This window comes from Podarcis erhardii (assembly GCF_964252035.2).
Source record: "Podarcis erhardii genome assembly, chromosome: 11".
Taxonomy (NCBI): Eukaryota; Metazoa; Chordata; class Lepidosauria; order Squamata; family Lacertidae; genus Podarcis; species Podarcis erhardii.
The window spans coordinates 8,073,262-8,092,159 of record NC_138501.1 but is presented as its reverse complement, the minus strand read 5'-3'; the positions used below and the strand labels follow the sequence as shown (position 1 = coordinate 8,092,159).

The 18,898-nt window shown below is 44.8% G+C and overlaps 1 protein-coding gene and 1 long non-coding RNA gene across 2 annotated transcripts; one reads left to right on the top strand and one right to left on the bottom strand.

Moving 5' to 3' along the window:
- Positions 1–674: 674 nt before the first annotated feature.
- On the top strand, positions 675–18,078 carry LOC309352515 (fructose-1,6-bisphosphatase 1-like). The gene is made up of 7 exons (XM_081881072.1): positions 675–947; positions 4,503–4,665; positions 7,120–7,212; positions 9,336–9,476; positions 12,339–12,476; positions 14,236–14,355; positions 17,710–18,078. Exons 1-7 carry the CDS (start codon positions 778–780, stop codon positions 17,899–17,901), a joined length of 1,017 nt encoding a protein of 338 aa, XP_081737198.1. The 5' UTR covers positions 675–777; the 3' UTR covers positions 17,902–18,078.
- LOC309352555 lies at positions 1,540–4,496 on the bottom strand. The gene is made up of 3 exons (XR_014161367.1): positions 3,097–4,496; positions 1,949–2,658; positions 1,540–1,605 (listed from the first exon to the last, which is right to left on the bottom strand). It is a non-coding gene; the product is annotated as an uncharacterized lncRNA (long non-coding RNA).
- Positions 18,079–18,898: the final 820 nt, after the last annotated feature.

The window sequence follows — 18,898 nt, the reverse complement described above, 5'->3', positions numbered from 1 at the left end:
AAATTAGGATATTGTGAAAAGGTAGCTGAGTCCACTAGGATGCAGAAGCTACCAGCCGACTCAAACGTTGTTGCACCTGAAGAATAAGGCAGGAATACATGACGCTCCAGTGGCTGTAACATTCTGAAGCCCCCACGAATCCTACTTAATTTTCTTACCACTCTTTTTATTTTTATTTTTGCCTTTGCAGGGCTTGACGAAGTCCCCAAGAGGATCCCTATGCCAAGTTCCGCCTAAATTGCCGCTTATTATCACGAGGACAAGGAAGTTCCCCGCCCAGCTCTAAGCAAACAGAACGCGGCAAAAAAGACGCCCAGCGCCGCTGCAGAGAGCCAACCTCCGCGCTCTCCCTCCCAACCACCGCCTCGTCGGCCACTTCCCCGGCCTGCCTTCCTCTTCTCTGCTTCCCGCTTCTCCTTCCCCCTCCTCCGCCTCTCCCTTCCAGGCGAGCGCAGCTGCGGCCTCGCCCCCGTCCCAGCATCTCCCCCCAGCATCTCCAACAGCGTCGGAGTGGTCCAGCGATGGAACGTTGCCACACCTGGATGCGCAAGGAGGTGCCTAAGTTCCTTCCCCCGCCCCGGAGCCGGGATAGGGCCGCCCCCCCCCGCCCCCTGGCAGGATTGGTCCGTCGAGCGAGGGAAGGTCGACGCCTCTTTCCTTCCACCCACTTTTCCCGCCCCGGAGTGGTAGATAGTTCCGGGCTCCAGAGAAGGCTGTCGTCTCCAGAGCGCAGCTACAGCAACTCTCTCGCCGCCGCTGTTTTCGGTGTCAGTCACCATGACGGACCGATCCACCTTCGACACGAACGTGACCACCCTGACTCGGTTCGTGATGGAGGAAGGCAGGAAAGCCCGGGGCACCGGGGAGCTCACGCAGCTCCTGAACTCGCTGTGCACGGCTGTCAAGGCCATCTCCACCGCCGTGCGAAAGGCGGGCATCGCTAACCTGTGAGTCCGCCGAGTACCTGCATCCTTCGCCTTGAATTCGCCCGTCGCTGCGCCTCCCTAAGCGGGGGGAGGCGCTTTGGTTTGCTTTTCTCAGCCCCCCAACCCCAGATCTTCCTCCAAGTGTCCCGGGTCAGCAGCCCAGAGCCCTAGCGCAGGGGAAGGCGTCCTTCCCTTGGGTGTTGTACTCCAACGCCCATAAGCCTGACCAGAATGATCAATAGGTAAAAATGATGGGAGCTGTAGTCCAGGAAAGTCTGGGGCCCCACAAAACCTCAGGAAACCCCTTCCAGGAGTCTAGTGGCAAATCCTCCCCCCCCCCTCAATAACCTGGAAGTGGTCTTTCCCTATATTATATTTTATTGACATCACCTCTTTCCTGAAGTTTCTGCTTGGGTCTCTGAAGCAGCCCAGAATCCACCAAGATGCCAGCTAATGTTGTCTTTGCTTGAGAAAGAGATCAGCCTTGAGTCCCGGGCCCAAATATCTGCGTGGGCCCTGTGTTCTCTGTATTCTCCCTGGGTGGTATTCAACTAAGGTTTTCTTAGAGTAGACCTGTTGACATTCATGAGCTTGCTTAGTCGTGTTCATTAATTTTAATAGGTCTACTCTTGAGTGAAACTTAAGCTGAATACCCACTCCTATCTTTATTTGGGTCTCTCTAGGGTGGCACTGTGGGTTAAACCACAGAGCCTAGGACTTGCAGATCAGAAGGTTGGCGGTTCGAATCCCCACAATGGGGTGAGCTCCCGTTGCTTGGTCCCAGCTCCTGCCAACCTAGCAGTTCGAAAGTACGTCAAAGTGCAAGTAGATAAATAGGTACCGCTCCGGCGGGAAGGTAAACGGCATTTCTGTGTGCTACTCTGGTTTGCCAGAAGTGGCTTTGTCATGCTGGCCACATGACCTGGAAGCTGTACGCCGGCTCCCTCGGCCAGTAAAGCGAGATGAGCGCCACAACCCCAGAGTCGGTCACTTCTGGACATAATGGTCAGGGGTCCCTTTACCTAGGGCCGAGCCCAGTGTTTATGATGCCATTTGCCTTCAAAATCTCCTTAAATTATCATCTATCAACTCCCAAGCCCTAATTTTCTACCGTCCTGGGTTCCTTTCATTCTATCACATACTTCATCTTGGCAATGAAGATTCATTTGCTAACTATCTGATACCATATCGGTATTTATGACATGCACTAAAATATTTCACATCCTGTCTAATGGAAATCTTGGGGCTGCATTTTAATCTGGTGGTGCATGCCAGTACGAAGATTACTTCACATGATGCACTATTTCTTCATAACCTGTATGCACAACACAACGTAAGAGCAGCTCTGCTGGATCAGATCACAGGTCTGCCTAGTCCAGCATCCTGTTTTCAAAGTGGTCAGCCAATGCCTGTGGGAAACCCGCAAAGTTGACATCTAGGCTCTCCACTTCTGTTCCCCAGCCAACTAGTATTGAGAGGCATACAGCCATAATGAGCAGAAGTCACCAAGAGTCTATGATTTTTTAATCTCGTTTTAAAGCTGTTGGTGTTGGTGGCTTACTCCTGTTTAGTTTTTCCCTCTCCATGGAAACATAAATTAATGAACTGAACATAAATTAAACTGGATATAAAAGTTAGTTGACAGTATTTCAGAGCACTACAGGAAAGAGGAAAAGCACCCTTGCTTAGGAAGCTTTGGTTTAGTCCCATATTTCTCCGTCTTTTGGAACACCTACGGGACCGCCTCTCCTGGTATGCCCCACAGAGAAACTTACGGTCTTCAAATAAAAACATCTTGAAGGTCCCAGGCCACAGAAAAGTTAGGCTGGCCTCCACTAGAGCCAGGGCTTTTTTGACCTGGTGAAACGCTCTCTCACAAGAGACTAGGGCCTTGCGGGACTTGACATTTTTCCGCAGGGCCTGCAAGGCAGAGCTGTTCCGCCAGGCCTTTGGCCAGGGCACAGCCTGACTCCCTCCTTCGGCAATCTTCGCGGAGCTCTGGCCCAATGGTGGCCAGTGGCTTGAATTTAATTAATTTTGTAATGAATGATTTTAGAGTGTTGTTTGTGCTGTACTTTTGTATTGTTTTATTGTTGTTAGCCGCCCTGAGCCCGGCTTCGGCTGGGGAGGGCGGGATATAAATAAAATTTATTATTATTATTATTATCACAATATAAATGCATTTCCCCCCTCCATTCCTAAAACCAAAAAAAGCCTCGAAGTACAGATCTCACAATGAAACCTGAGCGCGATTGCCATTTTACTATGTTTACTCTTTCATGAGCAAGTCATGATGAAAGTGCAACCTGTTGTAATTCCATCTCCGTGGAAAGAGGAAGCGCAGAGACAGTGATGTTGTCACTCTCCATGTGTACATCTGTTTGCACATATTTCGTTAAAACTCTTTTATCAGGCGGTTATGTTGGTCTTTCCTCAATTGCAATATATAGCTAATTTAAAGCAAAGTTGAACAGTAGCCGTTTATGGTGCTATTGATACACTGTGACTCTCTTATCTGCATTATTGTTAATGTGTTACTCAGACAACATTTCAGCGGTATTTCTTACTACGTGGTCCTGGGTGGTATTCACATTTTATCTATGTGATTTTATTATGGCATGAGTTCATTACAATTATAGGATATTAAACATTTAAAATACAAGGATACTTAAGCAAAACAGTAGCATTAAAAGAACTTCAGAGAAATACAGAAGCAAGCCTTAGCCTCTGCCCCATTTGATTATAATCTGGACAGCTTTGTTGCATTGGAGCAAGGTAATATTTACAGTTCAAGGTACGCTTTTTTTCATATCCAAGTGCTTGCTTCAATCACACATGAGTTCCCTTGCTCAATTCAGCCTTGAAATGGCTTTAAAGGACAACAAAGATCAAATAATTAGTTTGTTCCCTGTTTGAAAAAAAAATACGTATATATCTGGCAGTTTAAAAATAAGCCATTTTAAGTCCCATCTATTTCAGATGGAAAGTTAACCATGAATTAAAGTCTTGTTGGTTCAAATCAGTGAGATTTAAAAGTGCTTAACTGGTTGGATCGCATTGGGTGGAGACTCTCTTCAGGCAATTCTCTTTCAGGGAGTGGAAATAACACTATTGGCATCTTTTGCAGCTATTTTTAAATTTGTTGTAGAAATATCAGGCGCTGTGAGAATATTTTTATTTACACTGCTGCAGTTGTCAGCATTATCTGAAGAAATGTAAGAGAACTTACTAGTGTATTAAGGTTTTAATAATTAAAATGAAAATTAAGAAGGGTGGTGTGATCTCTTTTGAGAGTTACAAAAGAAACATCAGTTTGGAAATATATATGAATAAGTCAAGATACTTGTCTATGTGTTTCTTGCCTACCTGTCTCAATATAGAACTCTTAACTAATTATTGAAAGAAAGGGTGCAACCCTCACTGAGGATAACAAGACCTGGTGGAACCAAATTATTTGGGGATCTGTGTGAGATATCAAAATCATATTTGATACAAGAGTGGCTGGGACATGTCCCTACTTATTTAAACACACACACACACAAATCTTTTACTAGTGACCTATTCTTCCCTGTTCAGATATGGAATTGCTGGTTCTACCAATGTCACAGGAGACCAAGTCAAGAAACTGGATGTCCTTTCCAATGATATGGTGATCAACATGCTGAAGTCATCTTTCACAACTTGTGTGATTGTCTCTGAAGAAAACAAAGATGCCCTTATAGTGGAAGAAGATAAACAAGTCAGTACCTCTCAAAACTATCCCGATGCTTGCTTTCCCGTTGGCATTGAGCAACAGCTGTCTCTTCAAACATGTAAAAATTAACCTAAGATACAGAAAACAGGACAAAGGGCAGTGCCCTTCTGAGGTCAGAAAAACATAAGCAGGCTCTGCTCTGTTGCCTGTGGTGCTAGACATTATGAGGGAAAACGCTCCCTTCTTGTGTTGATAAATGGTAGGGAGGGCATTGGTGGGGAGAATTGGTAGGCAAAAGGGGTGTGTATAAGCCTTTCAGTGCCTGTTGATTCTCCCAAGTTTTTCAAAGGTGGAAGTGAGCCCAACTGCAGGAAAAACAGCCAGGAAAAGGCATTTTGCAGAAGATAAGTGATGAGCGGAGAGAGTAAATACCCTTTCCATCCACCTGTTTCTCCATGCTAAGCCCTGTCCAGCCTCTGATTCCCGTTACCTTGTCAAATGTGGGATTGGTATTCCATGCTTCCTGATAACTCCTGTCAGGGCTAAACTAGATGATGTCCACTCTAAACTCTTACTCCCTGTTGCCTGAGCTACAGCAAATTCATTAATTTGGATTATCTGGGGAAGTTTTGAAGAAGGTATGTTGAGGCAAGTCTGCTTATCAGCACCCAGCCCCACCGGAATAAACCTGACTTCAACTTCCTTTGATGGGACCAAATACAGGGCTGGTTTTCCTTGTCGTTTTCTATATGCCAGCATGGACTCTTCAGCAAACACATAACACTATATGTAAAATCACCAGTTGCTTGAGATAGTCAAAAAGTATCCTGTTACTAATGCAGGAGGATAGAAGTGGCAGGGCCACACCCCACAACTGCTGCACAGCAGGGCCTGAGGTCCTCCCCGTGTTACTGGACTACAACTCCCATCAGCTCTGACCAGTGACCATGCATGCCTGGGGCTGTTGGGAGTTGGAGTCCAGCAGAAATCAGTATGTACAGGCTAAAGCTCCTCTGTTGGCTAGCAAGGACGATCTTACACCTTTATAACTGTTGATATATGCTGTTGTTGTGCTGTGCATTTTGGGTCTATGGACCGCAATAAAGCTGTGTGTGTGTTACTAATGTGTGTGAGGGACTGGGAGTGCAGCACTGTGAAGCTGGCATGGGGAATACCCTTGCATGCCTGATAAGATGGTGGGTAGATTTGGGAGAGTGTGATGGTAGCAGAAAAAAGCACAGGGCGGAAGACAAGGAGCATGAGATGTTGGTAAGTGCACAGTAATGAGAGAAGGAACAAGGAGAGAATCTCTGCCCCAGCGAAGCCACAATGGCTGGGGCTGATGGGATTTGGAACTGAGCAACATATTGGGGGCACCACTTTGGCTATCCCTGCCATCAACAGTTTTCATCAGATTAACAAAAGTTTAAGTAATCGGTTTTGTACAACAGCCCTTCCCTGTTGGCCTAGGGTGTGGTTGTTCGTTTGTGATTGGCTGTGGTGAACTTTGTTTTTATGTGTGAGTGGGGTAGGTGGGTATTTTTGAACCAGGTTAGCCATATTGATTCGTATGCTGTTGGTGGATTCTTGTTGTTGTCTTGTTGGGCTGTTGGGCTGGGAGCCATACCAGGGTGAAGGCATCTTCTTCCTTTTGTCCCCGTGTCACACAAGTGAATAGTAAAGAGAACCTGCACAAGCGACGCTGACACAAAACCCCACACATACATTGAGTAAAATAGAAACATCGCCACCCGACTCCACCCCCGCTCATCACGGCGCCCTCCACTTCTTTCCCCCTTTTCTTCCTAAGGTGACAGTAATGTCTCAACAAATGAAACTGATCTGTAGAAAATGTAACTTGAAAAAAGAGACATTGCACATACAGTGGTGCCCCGCAAGTTGAATGCCTCGCAAGACGGAAAACCCGCTAGACGAAAGGGTTTTTCGTTTTGGAGGTGCTTCGGAAACAAATTTCCTATGGGCTTGCTTCGCAAGACGAAAATGTCTTGTGAGTTCCTGTGGGTTTTTTCCCCTCCCCCCTTTTTCTAAGCCGCTAAGCCGCTTAACAGCTGAGCCGCTAAGCCGCTTATCAGCTGAGCCGCTAAGCCGCTTATCAGCTGATCCGCTAAGCCGCTAATCCGCTAAGCCGCTAATGGGCTTGCTTCGCAAGACGAAAAAACCGCAAGACGAAGAGACTCGCGGAACGGATTCTTTTCGTCTTGCGAGGCACCACTGTACTTTTGTAAACCAAGAAATCTTTAATAAAAAATACGTTTTTTAAAAAAGGCTGTGGGTACCTAATGCATATTTAACACTATTCTCCTTTCTCACTTAATCCTCAATCTACATAAGAGCCATGGGCAATTGAGCCATCATTAGTGTGAAAATTGCCTGAAATCACCCTCACAAGCATTATTCAGTCGGAGTATTTTAGCAGTGAAACAAGCACTATACACATCTAGTTTATTTGAAGAATATTTGAATGTTTCTATCTTCTAGGGCAAATACATAGTCTGCATGGATCCACTTGATGGCTCATCTAACATTGACTGCCTTGTTTCTATTGGGACCATTTTTGCTATCTACAGAAAGGTAGGGTATATTTAATGGTTGCTTACGGAAGTAGTGAGGTAATAGGAGTAATGAAGAAAATACACTGCTTTGAGGACTGGGTTTCTGCTTATATTAATATAGAACATTTTACGTTCTCAATGTCAGCCAGTAGGGACAAGGGTTAACTGAACAGAGTGAATGTTCTGTGTGAAACAAAAATAAAATTATATCAGATTTTCTTTTGTTGAAGTGGATTAGGGTTAGCTGGTTTAATGGAATCTGTTCCATGGGTTTTAACGGTGTAAACTGACTTTTCACACAGGGAAATGATGTTGCAGCAAAACCTGCAAACTTGCTATGTAATCCTCAAAGCACTTGTGTTTGTAAGAGTTCTGTTAACTCCAGAGAGGATATTACTTGCACCTTATTTTGACAGGCAGTTAAACTGTTTAAAGAGACCTGAAGTTCTGGACTAACATGTTTTTAAATATGCAAGCTGATTGTGTCTAAGGCACACCCCCCGTTTTAATTGTTTAGCTTCTAGAATAAGATGTCTTTGAATCATATACTCTGGAACTTAAAAACTAACCTCAGCCAAACAGCAAAATAAGATTGACAGCCAGGTCTTATCTATTTTATGCTTATTTACTATATAAGGGTCAAAAGGAGCTTCCAGTGGCCTGTCCAGCTCAGTGCTGTCATTCTTGACTCTCAAATATCCCTCCAATGCAACTTTGGCATGTATACAATTGGCTTAATAATTCATGTAACTTTTCCATTTTCACTCGCATATGGGTGCACTTGGAGCCTAAATTGGAAGGTGGATAATGTGGGCAGGAGTCTCTACCTTTTCTTGGGGACCCCTTACCCTTGTAAAAAACAGTTGTGAGTACAGTCATACCTCGGGATAAATGTGCTTCAAGTTAAGTATTTTGGGGTTGCTCTTTGCGGTGATCCGGAAATAACCGAGCGTGTTACTTCCGGGTTTCGCAGCGTGCGCATGCGCAGACGGTCAAAATGACGTCACACACATGTGTGGAAGCGGCGACCCGTGCATGCGCAGACGGATCCCATTCGCATCCCAAGGTACCACTGTACAACATACCACCTCCAAGCTCCAGAACTCTAAAAGGGAAAGGGGAGAGAATTGGGCCTTGCGCTACATGTTCCCAGAATCCAGTGCCCACCTCCAGGGATTCTGAGACAGAACGCTTGTGGACATGGCAACTGCAAGCAGCATGACTTTTAAACCCACAAGCGGGGCCATACATGAGGCTGACAGTCACGTGATTCCTTACTCAACCTAATCTGAAAAGATAAACAGTCACACAAACCAATAATGAAGTTGTTTGCTAGCCAAGCAGAAGTCTTAATGAGATACTTCAGATTAATAGTTTGCTGCAGTGATGAGGAAGGGGACACGGGTGGTGCTGTGGGTTAAACCACAGAGCCTAGGACTTGCCGATCAGAAGGCTGGCGGTTCGAATCCCCGTGATGGGGTGAGCTCCCATTGCTCGGTCCCTGCTCCTGCCAACCTAGCAGTTCAAAAGCACGTCAAAGTGCAAGTAGATAAATAGGTACCGCTCTGGCGGGAAGGTAAACGGCGTTTCCGTGCACTGCTCTGGTTCACCAGAAGCTGCTTAGTCATGCTGGCCACATGACCCGGAAGCTGTAAGCTGGATCCCTCGGCCAGTAAAGCAAGATGAGCACCACAACCCCAAAGTTGGTCATGATTGGACCTAATGGTCAGGGGTCCCTTTACTTTACAGTGATGAGGAAAGGCAAGTGTCCCACAGAGCCCCACTGCTCTCCAGCACTAAATGGAGCCGTTAAACTTGTGCCAGCCTCATAGAAATCTCTTTTAGCTCCTGACATGGACTATTCCTCTTTCCTTAACCATCTCCATATTTGATGCTTCATGGGAAGAGAACAACAGCTTAAAGTTAAAAGCTTTTAATGTCCAGATTTTAAGGTTCTTGGGGAAAGGGTCATAAGTCAAGTGGTAGAGCAGTCGCTCTGCATGCAGATCCCAGGTTCAGTCCCCAGAATCTCCACATACAGCTGGGAATAGCGCCTGTCTGAAACACTGGGAAGCCAAAGCTCAATGGACCAATGGCCTTTCTCTGCATGAAGCAGCTTCCTATGTTCTTCTCTTATTCAAGGTTTCTCCTGGTGCGCCGTCTGAGAAAGATGCTCTGCAACCTGGGCGCAACCTTGTGGCGTCTGGTTATGCCCTCTATGGCAGTGCCACCATGCTTGTTCTCGCTCTCGAATGTGGCGTCAACTGTTTCATGCTTGATCCGGTAAGGAATGCTGTTATGGCCTATGGAAATATTATTGTTTGTTGTCATGCTTTTTTAAAAAAATATTTTTATCGTTTTATACAAATGGGAAATGAGTTTATTCTAAGGGAAATTAATAGAGCTTATTCCACCGTAAAAATGTCAAGTGAAGTATTACTTTTTAAGGGCCAAAATATGCATCTGTGCATCCAACAAACGGAGGGGTTGCAAATACTTGCAATCTTTCAATCCCTATTTTCTTTTAAGTAAAATGAAAATTTAAAAAATACAGGGTTGTTGTAGGACAAAAAAGATATAAATTGTACAGAATTTTCAACATGCCAGATAACTGGAAGCAGTTGGTGCCTTTAAAACGCAAGTCGCTAACCAGTGGTCCTCCAGATCTAGGATTCAAACTCCCATCAGTCACAGCCATCATAGCAAATGGTCAGAAATGATGGAAGTCATATGCCAACAACATCTGGAGGGCCAAAGATTACCCAACTCTCCTCTAGAAAACAACAACAACAACAACTTTATTATTTATACCCTGCCCATCTGATTGGGTTTCCCCAGCCACTCTGGGCAGCTTCCAGCAAAATATAATAAAACGACAAACATTTAAAACTTCCCAATACAGGGGTGCTACATATCCTATTTGCCCTGCCAAGTCACTCCCACCATTGCTCAGGTCCATTCATGCAGAGCTCCTTCAGTCTCTTCTACTTCAGCACCATCCATGGATCAGTCAGGATAGCTAGACATTCCATAGTCAGATGTTATATCATTTAGCCTGGACACTGAGATCCAGCACCGAGGGCCTTCTGGCGCGAGAAGTGAAGCTACAGGGAACCAGGCAGGGGGCCTTCTCGGTAGTGGCACCCACTCTATGGAACACCCTCTCATCAGATGTCACGGAGATGAGTAACTATATAACCTTTAGAAGGCAGCCCTGTATAGGGAAAATTTTTAATGTTTAATGTTTTGTTATGATTTTATATATGCTGGAAGCCACCCCAGTCAGATGGGTGGGGTACAATTATTATTTTAAAGCTCTGAATAGCAGATAGGAAGAACAAGGTGCTAGCCAGCCTGTTACTTGCAGGTGCCAGTAGGGGGCCCTGGATTCCATCATAGTGGCATACTGAGTGCAAACCCAGTGTACACTTCGTGTGCAGCTTCACTAAAGAGCTGGTGCTTGCACTGTCTTGGTTCCTAAAAATATCCCAAACTTGAACTGCTCTCATAAGGACAAAAAGAAAGAAAAAAGAGTTGACTAATTCCCTACCCCCAATTATCCAATATAAGCTTTGCATGTCCTGCAGGTTGTTTAATAAGACACAGCAGCATAGAAAACAGAGGTCATTATCCCCACAGAATGCAAGCGATCCTGAAAAGTGATTATGCATTATATTCGAATTAAGACTTCCAGGAAATTTAAACCCTTTTGGTACATGAAGGCTGCCTTTCGTTTTAGCACTAGTGTGTAGGATGGCTAATCACGATGCTCCAGGTGTTGCTGGACTCGCCTCCCATCATTCCTGATAATTGGCCACGTGAGATTGGGCAGATGTGAGATGCAACCCAACAACATCTGGAGAGCCGCTGGCTAACCACACATTTAAGGAGCTTAGAATTTAAGGCAGCAGGTTTTCCTCAGCCTTGTTTTGAAGTGGCTACTATCTTCTGTTCATCTACATCTCAACAAAACCATGTTAACAGATGTTCTTGTACTTTCAGATTGCATCTGATGTCTTAAAGAGTAAGTGGGGTGTTTACGTGTGTGTGTGTGTGTGTGTGTGTGTGTGTGTGTGTGTGTGTGCATGCGTGTGTCAGAAAGAGAGGCACCTTAAACACCCTAGAATCTTTTCATCTTTGTGCTTCTACGATAGAAAGCATGTTTCAACATAGCTGAGCCATGCAGCTTCAACTAAAATTGCTTTCTAGGTGAAGCAAGGCTGCATAGCCTTGCTTGGGTTTTTCTATGTTTGTTCAGTTTAAAATAACTGGAGTTTATTTTCTATTGTTAGAGCCCAGCATTTTCCAATATCTCAAGTAGCTGCATGTCCTTTACTTTATTTTTGTTTATTTTTTAGCAGCCAGACTGTTACGTTCTATGTATGTAGTAGCATTTTTTCTTCAAACAACTGTGAAGAAATGACAGTGTGGTCATTGCCTACAAATGGTTTCATGAGCATCCTAGTTTCAACAGGGCAAGATTGATAAAGGCTGCTGCAAACTGTTTTGAGGCCTTGCCCTAGTAAACAGGATATTGGAAAAGGTATTCCTAAGTGCTTGAAGTTTCCCACCCAAAAATTTATATACTGCTTTTATCAGAAAGGAACACAAGGCAGTTTACAAGAGAAAACAAAATTAAACAATATAGAATACAAAATGGATAAAACATCGAAATCCATAAAACCACTTTCCACTCTACGCACACAAATTCCACATTCATTAACTAGCCTGTAGTTCAAGTCAACCTGTGCATTTTCATCAACCTTGCAACACACACACCTTTCACGCTCAACAATTACAGATCCCAACAGTCCATACTACAACCCCGGCAGCCTAACACGCTAAGAGACAAAAAGCAAATTTAATCTGTGACTCCACCAAACCCAGTTAAAACCTCACGCTCCTTCACATAGGGCTCTTCTTAATACCTTCACAAGGGAATGGCAGTGAACTGGATGCACTTGGTAAATATGCTCTGGCTGGTCCTCATTTGTAGACATGAACTATTTTGCCTGTATTAACTTGTCCGACACTGATTCACATGGCGGTATTTTTTGTTTTGTCTTGTAAATGACGAATGCAATTTACTCTGGAATAAAGTGTATGCTGTACAAATGATAAGGCTTGCTTTTTTTCTTATGCTAGGCCATTGGGGAATTCATTTTGGTCAACAGGGATGTAAAAATAAAGAAAAAGGGAAATATCTTCAGCCTCAACGAGGGATATGCTGCATACTTTGACCCTGCTGTCACAGAATATCTCAAGAATAAGAAATTTCCACAGGTAAGCTTTCACATCCTGCAAATAAATTTGCTGTCGAGATATTCCGGAAGAGAACATTTCTTTTAGTCCGTATATATTTGCTTTATATAACTTCACAGTGAGTGGGACCCTCACCAGTGCGTTGGGTCAAAAGCACCTTTCTCCAACAAAAGAGGCTCCTCTGGATCCAACCCAATCTTTTTTGTACCAAGCCAGTGGCATAGCGTGGGAGGTGCAGGGGGGGCCGGCCGCACCGGGCGCAACATCGGGGGGGGGGCACTCGCACTCGCAGCTCTCTGCCCCTACCTGCCCCTACCTGGGTTAGGGGGCACAAATTATTTGCCTTGCCCTGGGTGCTGACAACCCACGCTACGCCACTGTACCAAGCTTAGAAACAATTTTATGGGTACAAAATTAACCCATGGATATAGCCATTGTGTCATGTCCAGAGAACCCTAAGACTTGGTTTGAACATTGGAAGTTTCCTGGTGTGAAAACTCTCCTTAGGAAAATGCATGGGAAGGTGTGTGAATTGTTACCTGCACACAGTACTCAGCTTCACGCCGTTTATAAGTACAGTAGTACTTTGGTTGTTGAACGGCTTGGCTCCCAAACAAATCAGCTCCCGAACACTGCAAACCTGGAAGTAAGTGTTCCGGTTTGCGAACGTTTTTCAGAAGCCGAATGTCCGACTTCTGTGGCTTCCAATTGAGCGCAGGAAGCTCCTGCAGCCAATCGGAAGCCACACCTTGTTTTTTGAACAGTTCTGGGAGTTGAACAAACTCCCAGAACGGATTAAAATTGACAACCAAGTTACCACTGTATTGTCTTGGAATTTCTGATAGGCAGTAGCAGTGGCGTAGCGTGGGGGGTGCAGGGGGGGCCGGCCGCACCAGGTGCAACATCTGGCGGGGGCGCGCTCGCCGCCTCCGGAGTCGCCGAAGAGCCTCGGGCGCAGGCTGTAGCAGAGCCCCATGTCTCGCGGAACCGACGAGCTGTGCGCGTGTCCGGGCTGAAGGCGTCTGGCAGGCAGCGGCTCTCAGCACTCGCGCGGTCCCCGCACGTCAGGGCCGCGGAGGGCGCGCCAGGCAGCCCCTCCTCACAGCCCCGCCGCTGCTGCAGCTGCTGGGCCATGTTGCATTTTCCTCGCCTCTCTGCCCTCCTCCTCCGGGCAAGCGGCGTCGTTTGGGCGGCAGCGCCAGCGGCAACTCGCCTCAGATCACCTGACACGGACCCCCTGCCGCCGCCGTGGCTACCTTACCATAAATACCCCAGCCCAGGCAGCAGCAAGAAGAAGCTGGCAGCGGCGGCAGGTTAGGGGTTAGGGGCGCAAATTACTTGCCTTGCCCCAGGTGCTGACAACCCACGCTACGCCACTGGGAAGTAGTAAACACAATACAATAGGCACATGAGTGATCATTGCACAGACTGATTGGCTTGCTTTTCCTACAGCTTAGGAATGTTGTGATTTTGTTGCAGTCTGCACAGATAGCGTGCTTCAGCATTTACTGATTCCTTGTCTTCCTGTGTAACTTAGAGGCATCGCTGACAATTGCATGGCTGGCTTTCCTATAGTGAGCCTAGTGATGGCCTAGGCAAAAGGGCTTCCATTTATTGGGAACACCTCCGGTCCTTCCCATTGGATGCTACAGCACCCAACCAGGAAGCTGCCATCTGGACCCAGCCTGGGACAGAAGCAGCTGCTATCCATTTCGCATCAGTCTGGGGGATGTAGAACTTCAGAACGCTTATACAATATTTCACCAATCTTCTGTTCTAGGATGGAAGTGCTCCCTATGGCAGCAGATATATAGGTTCCATGGTTGCTGATGTGCACCGTACCCTGGTGTATGGAGGAATCTTCCTATATCCAGCCAATTCAAAGAGCCCCAAGGGAAAGGTAACATAGCTAGCAAATGCCTAATTTTTTACAAGAATTCCTCATGTGATGCTGCTATTTTCTTCATGTTTTACAACTGAATGTCCTTCTAAACTACATGTTTAGTTATCAAAGTCTGGGCACTCTGGTCAAGGTCATAGAAAGGCTTCCAATTGAGCGCAGGAAGCTTATATTTAACAAAAGGCAGGGAAGCTTATATTTAACAAAAGGCAGGGAGAACTCATGCTTTCCCTTTGTAAGTTGAGAGGTAAGACTATCCGTCGTCATTTGGCTTCCCCCGGTACATATCTGGCTTCTTCTATGCAAGACAGGACACCATCGAGCAGCGCTGTGATGGTGTAACATAGGAACTGGGTGATGCTCCCAACCAAAAGCGCAGGGAGTTCTGGGGAAGTGAACTGCTCTGAGACCTCCAGGTAGAGGCTGGTATAGAAATTAAATAAATGAATTAAAAGTGCACCTGGACAAAAAGTAAATAGTAAGGGGCTTACCACATAAGTAGAGCACCCATTCTAAAAGGCACAAAATGGGGCTCGGTGGATCCTTATGTTGCCCTTTTCCAGGCAAGGATTTACTGAAATAAGTGGTAGGTAAAATGTCAGCAATCCTTGGGAAAGATCTCTGCCCCTTTGTGTGCTGGATCAGAGGCTCCTGAATGAAATACGCTTGGGCTAGGCTGTTACCTATAATCACCAGCTGGATTTCTCTCCCCTTGCTAATTAGGTTAATACTAAATAAAAAAATTCCTTCCAGTAGCACCTTAAAGACCAACTAAGTTAGTTCTTGGTATGAGCTTTCGTGTGCATGCACACTTCTTCAGATACACGGACACGAAAGCTCATACCAAGAACTAACTTAGTTGGTCTTTAAGGTGCTACTGGAAGGAATTTTTTTATTTTGTTTTGACTATGGCAGACCAACACGGCTACCTATCTGTAACTAGGTTAATACTGGTTGCAATACTTTTTGGCACCACTCCTTTAGGCGCTCAGTTTTATTTCTCTCACACACCCTGTCCCAAATCGCCTGTGACATACAGAGCTTTCCCTGTCGCTGGGTTCGGGGAACTTAAAGCTAAAATTTTATGAGCTTACAACTTAAACTGGGGCTAAACTAGATATGACACACTAGATACATGAATAGGGGTATCCTATTGGGGGAGAGTTCTTGTTTTCATTTGCTAATATGTTATATATATATTTGTTTTTTTATATTGTAAATCACCCTGGGATCCTTGGATGTACCAAGTTTCCTGCAGGAATTTAATAAACAAAATTAAAATTTAAAGTGCTTATAGTGCCCCCCCCCCGTGTTAAACATACTCTGCCATCAGTAAACTAGCACAGCAGGGAGTGAGCTGGAATCTTTGTCCTCATGTGCTAGTTCTTTTAGTTTTGCAGGAAACTTGGTACATGAGAGAATAAATAAAAAATGGCATCCCCTGCCTGCAACCTGAAGTGGTACAGTCCACACCACTGCTCAGGATTCTACCACTTCATTCTGGATAAACTGGGAAATTTGGAAAAGATTATCTATCTGACATATAAGACCGCAGCAAGACTAATCTGCCTAATTGTTGAATTGCCAATTTTGATGGCTAGTATCATTATAAGGAGTAGAATATTCTGCTCCACAAAAGAGCAACCATTATTGAGTTGCATTCAGTTTTCACAGGTTTTTTCTAACATGGCATTCAAGTATAATCCCAGCCTACCAACAATTGAGAAGAAAGTGCAGTGGTTTCTATGGCAAACTCTTTCCCAACTCTTAACTGGGCAAGGGAAGGACCTGTGTTTATTCAGCCAAAACCTAATCCGAACTACATTTCAATGCTTGCTCCAGCCTGTAGATAAGAGGCAGTTACTCATTTACACAGAATGTCACAAACAGGACCTTTCCCTCTACTTATGAGCAAAGCAGTACTACTTCTGTTAATAGGCTTTGTGCTCTTGCATAGTTTGGTTGACCAGCTGTGCATTTACCTGTGTACCTTTCCCCCAAGAACTCACGCGTTCCCACCCTTCTCTCCACTCTCCCAACCCAATTTTTATCCTTATAATATCCCTGTGAATTCAGTTAGCCTGAGAGATAATGACTAAATAAATATCATCCAGTGAACCTCAGGGCTGAGTGAGGACTCTAACCTGGGTCTCTCTGCAGTTCTGATCCAACCAACTAACTCAGAAATATGGAAGTTATGGCCCTTCAGATGCTGTTGGACCAGAACTACCATAATCCTTGACCATTGGCCATGCTGTGCCGTCAACAAGTCCACAACAAGAACTGGCTGCAGCTTCTCCATTCCTACTGTAACTTCAGCCCTTCCAACTGACCCGATATTCCTGGTTTCTGACTTGACCCCAGAATGTCCCACGTTTCCCTTATCCTCCATGTCTCAGGGGACAATTAAAAGCAGTGAGTGCAAGTGCAGAAATGGAAAATAAAATCCCTGCACCAAATGAAGGAAATGGTGATGCTGGCATACAAAGCCTTTCCTATAATTTCGAAGGAAAAGGTCACCAGTCCACTTTAAAAGTCTTTCATTGCAATGCTGCTGCAACCAGACATTTCTTAGGAAACACGGGGAGTGTTGAGTCCTTTGTTGCAAATGGAGTCTGACACTGTCTACTCAGAAGGAAGCCCCACTGTATTCAATGGAGCTTACTCCCAAGTAACTGGGTCAAGACTGGGCAGTCTTACACGACCATCTGAAGCATTTTGACTCAAAACTAAGTCCCATTGAGTTTCATAGGATTTACTCTCTAGTATGTTCCTAATCATTCTCACAGTTTCTATCATCATCCCACCTTTTTCCTTGACAGGGACTCAAGGCAGCTTATCGCTAAAATTTTGTATCATTCCCTTTATCTGTGGAAGGTGTTGTACATGATCCCTTCCCTTACATTTTTTCTTTACACCAGTCCTGTGACAGGTGAGGCAGAGAGGTTGCAATTGGCTTAAGGTGACTGATGTTGATGTGTCTGTGTGTGCGCGCGGTGAAATCAAACATGGGAGAAGCTTCCAGATGTAGAATAGGATGTCCCTATACTCATCGGAGAAATGTTGGAGGAAATGTAACTATGAAATCACACTGCCTCTCTAAGCATAAACATGGAATGAAAACCTCAGTTTCCTACCTGCACCAATACTACCATTAGAAGCATGCTTGTTGAGGAGCAATCCCCTTTGGACACAATGGAACTTATTTCTGAGTAATCATGTGGACATTTGCAATGTAGAAAACCTGTGCAGAGAGCACTATACAACTGTAGCACACTCTGCTTGTGAGTATAGCATTTGGCTCAAGTGCAGTGCTGATGCCTGATCTGTTATTTTTAACATATGTAATTCCAGTTGAGGCTCCTCTATGAATGCAACCCCATGGCTTTTATCATCGAGAAGGCTGGAGGTCTTGCAACAACAGGCAAGGAGGCTGTCTTGGACATAGTGCCTGAAAACATTCACCAGCGTGTGCCTATTGTCTTGGGGTCTCCAGACGATGTGCAGGAATACCTAGCCATGGTCAAGAAGCATTCAGCTAAATGAGGAGAGGGCGGCTGCATCTGCCATTGGAATGCCTTTCAACTGGACCAAAGACCATAACTGTGCAAAACTACGGACTGAAGCAAATTTATAGAATGCAAAAGAGCCATAACTTCATTATGCATAAAAAGCAAACTCAATGCGTTTTGCTGTGCCATTAAAAACAGATCTAAAATGCTATTTCATTTGTAACTTTCACAATCCACTTAAATATAGTAGAAGGCTTGCAATTTCAGGGCAAATCAGAGGGATACATGGGTAGTTGAAAAAGCTAGAATGTTTATGATGTGAGTGATGGGTTAATCCAGAACATGGGCAGAAACTGTTATGGCCTCTTTTTATTTCAGCTCACATGCAACACAGTTAACAGTGGTCATCTCCAGCTTTGGGAGAACAAGCACAGGATTTTACTGCTACAGCTAAAGTCACATCCCACCCTTAGGCAACTGGGATAGAACTACCCTATTCTGTACAACCAATCATTTCAATTGCCCTAAACACTGGTTCAGTTTACACATAACACAAAGCCAAAGCCAAACTATGGCTTAGTGTGACCATGTGGGTTCCTGGGTGAAGGATCATGGCTGTATTCATATATGCACACACGTTGTTCCTTTAGGACAGCAATTGCCAAAGGGAGGTAATAAGACAGAGGATACTGTGTCATGAAATACCCATGGTCAATATTACTTCTAGTTCGATAGTTGGAATTTAGTGGTAGATCCCAAATGAAAAAGTTGATTCATCTGTTTAATCGGATATGTCAGCCACAGCTACAATTCAGTTTCATTTCTATATTTGCCAAAGGCCACAACAGAATATAGAACACAATGTAAAACAATAAAACCCTAGTCATACAAATGATCATAAAACAAGTTACCTAATGGAGTTTTCATTCCAGCAGTTATGGCAGTTCACAATTTAAGGCTCAACAGCATAGGAGTTACATAAATGTGTTAAATGGTGAACTGCATTCGTTGTTAATATCTAGACTTTGTTC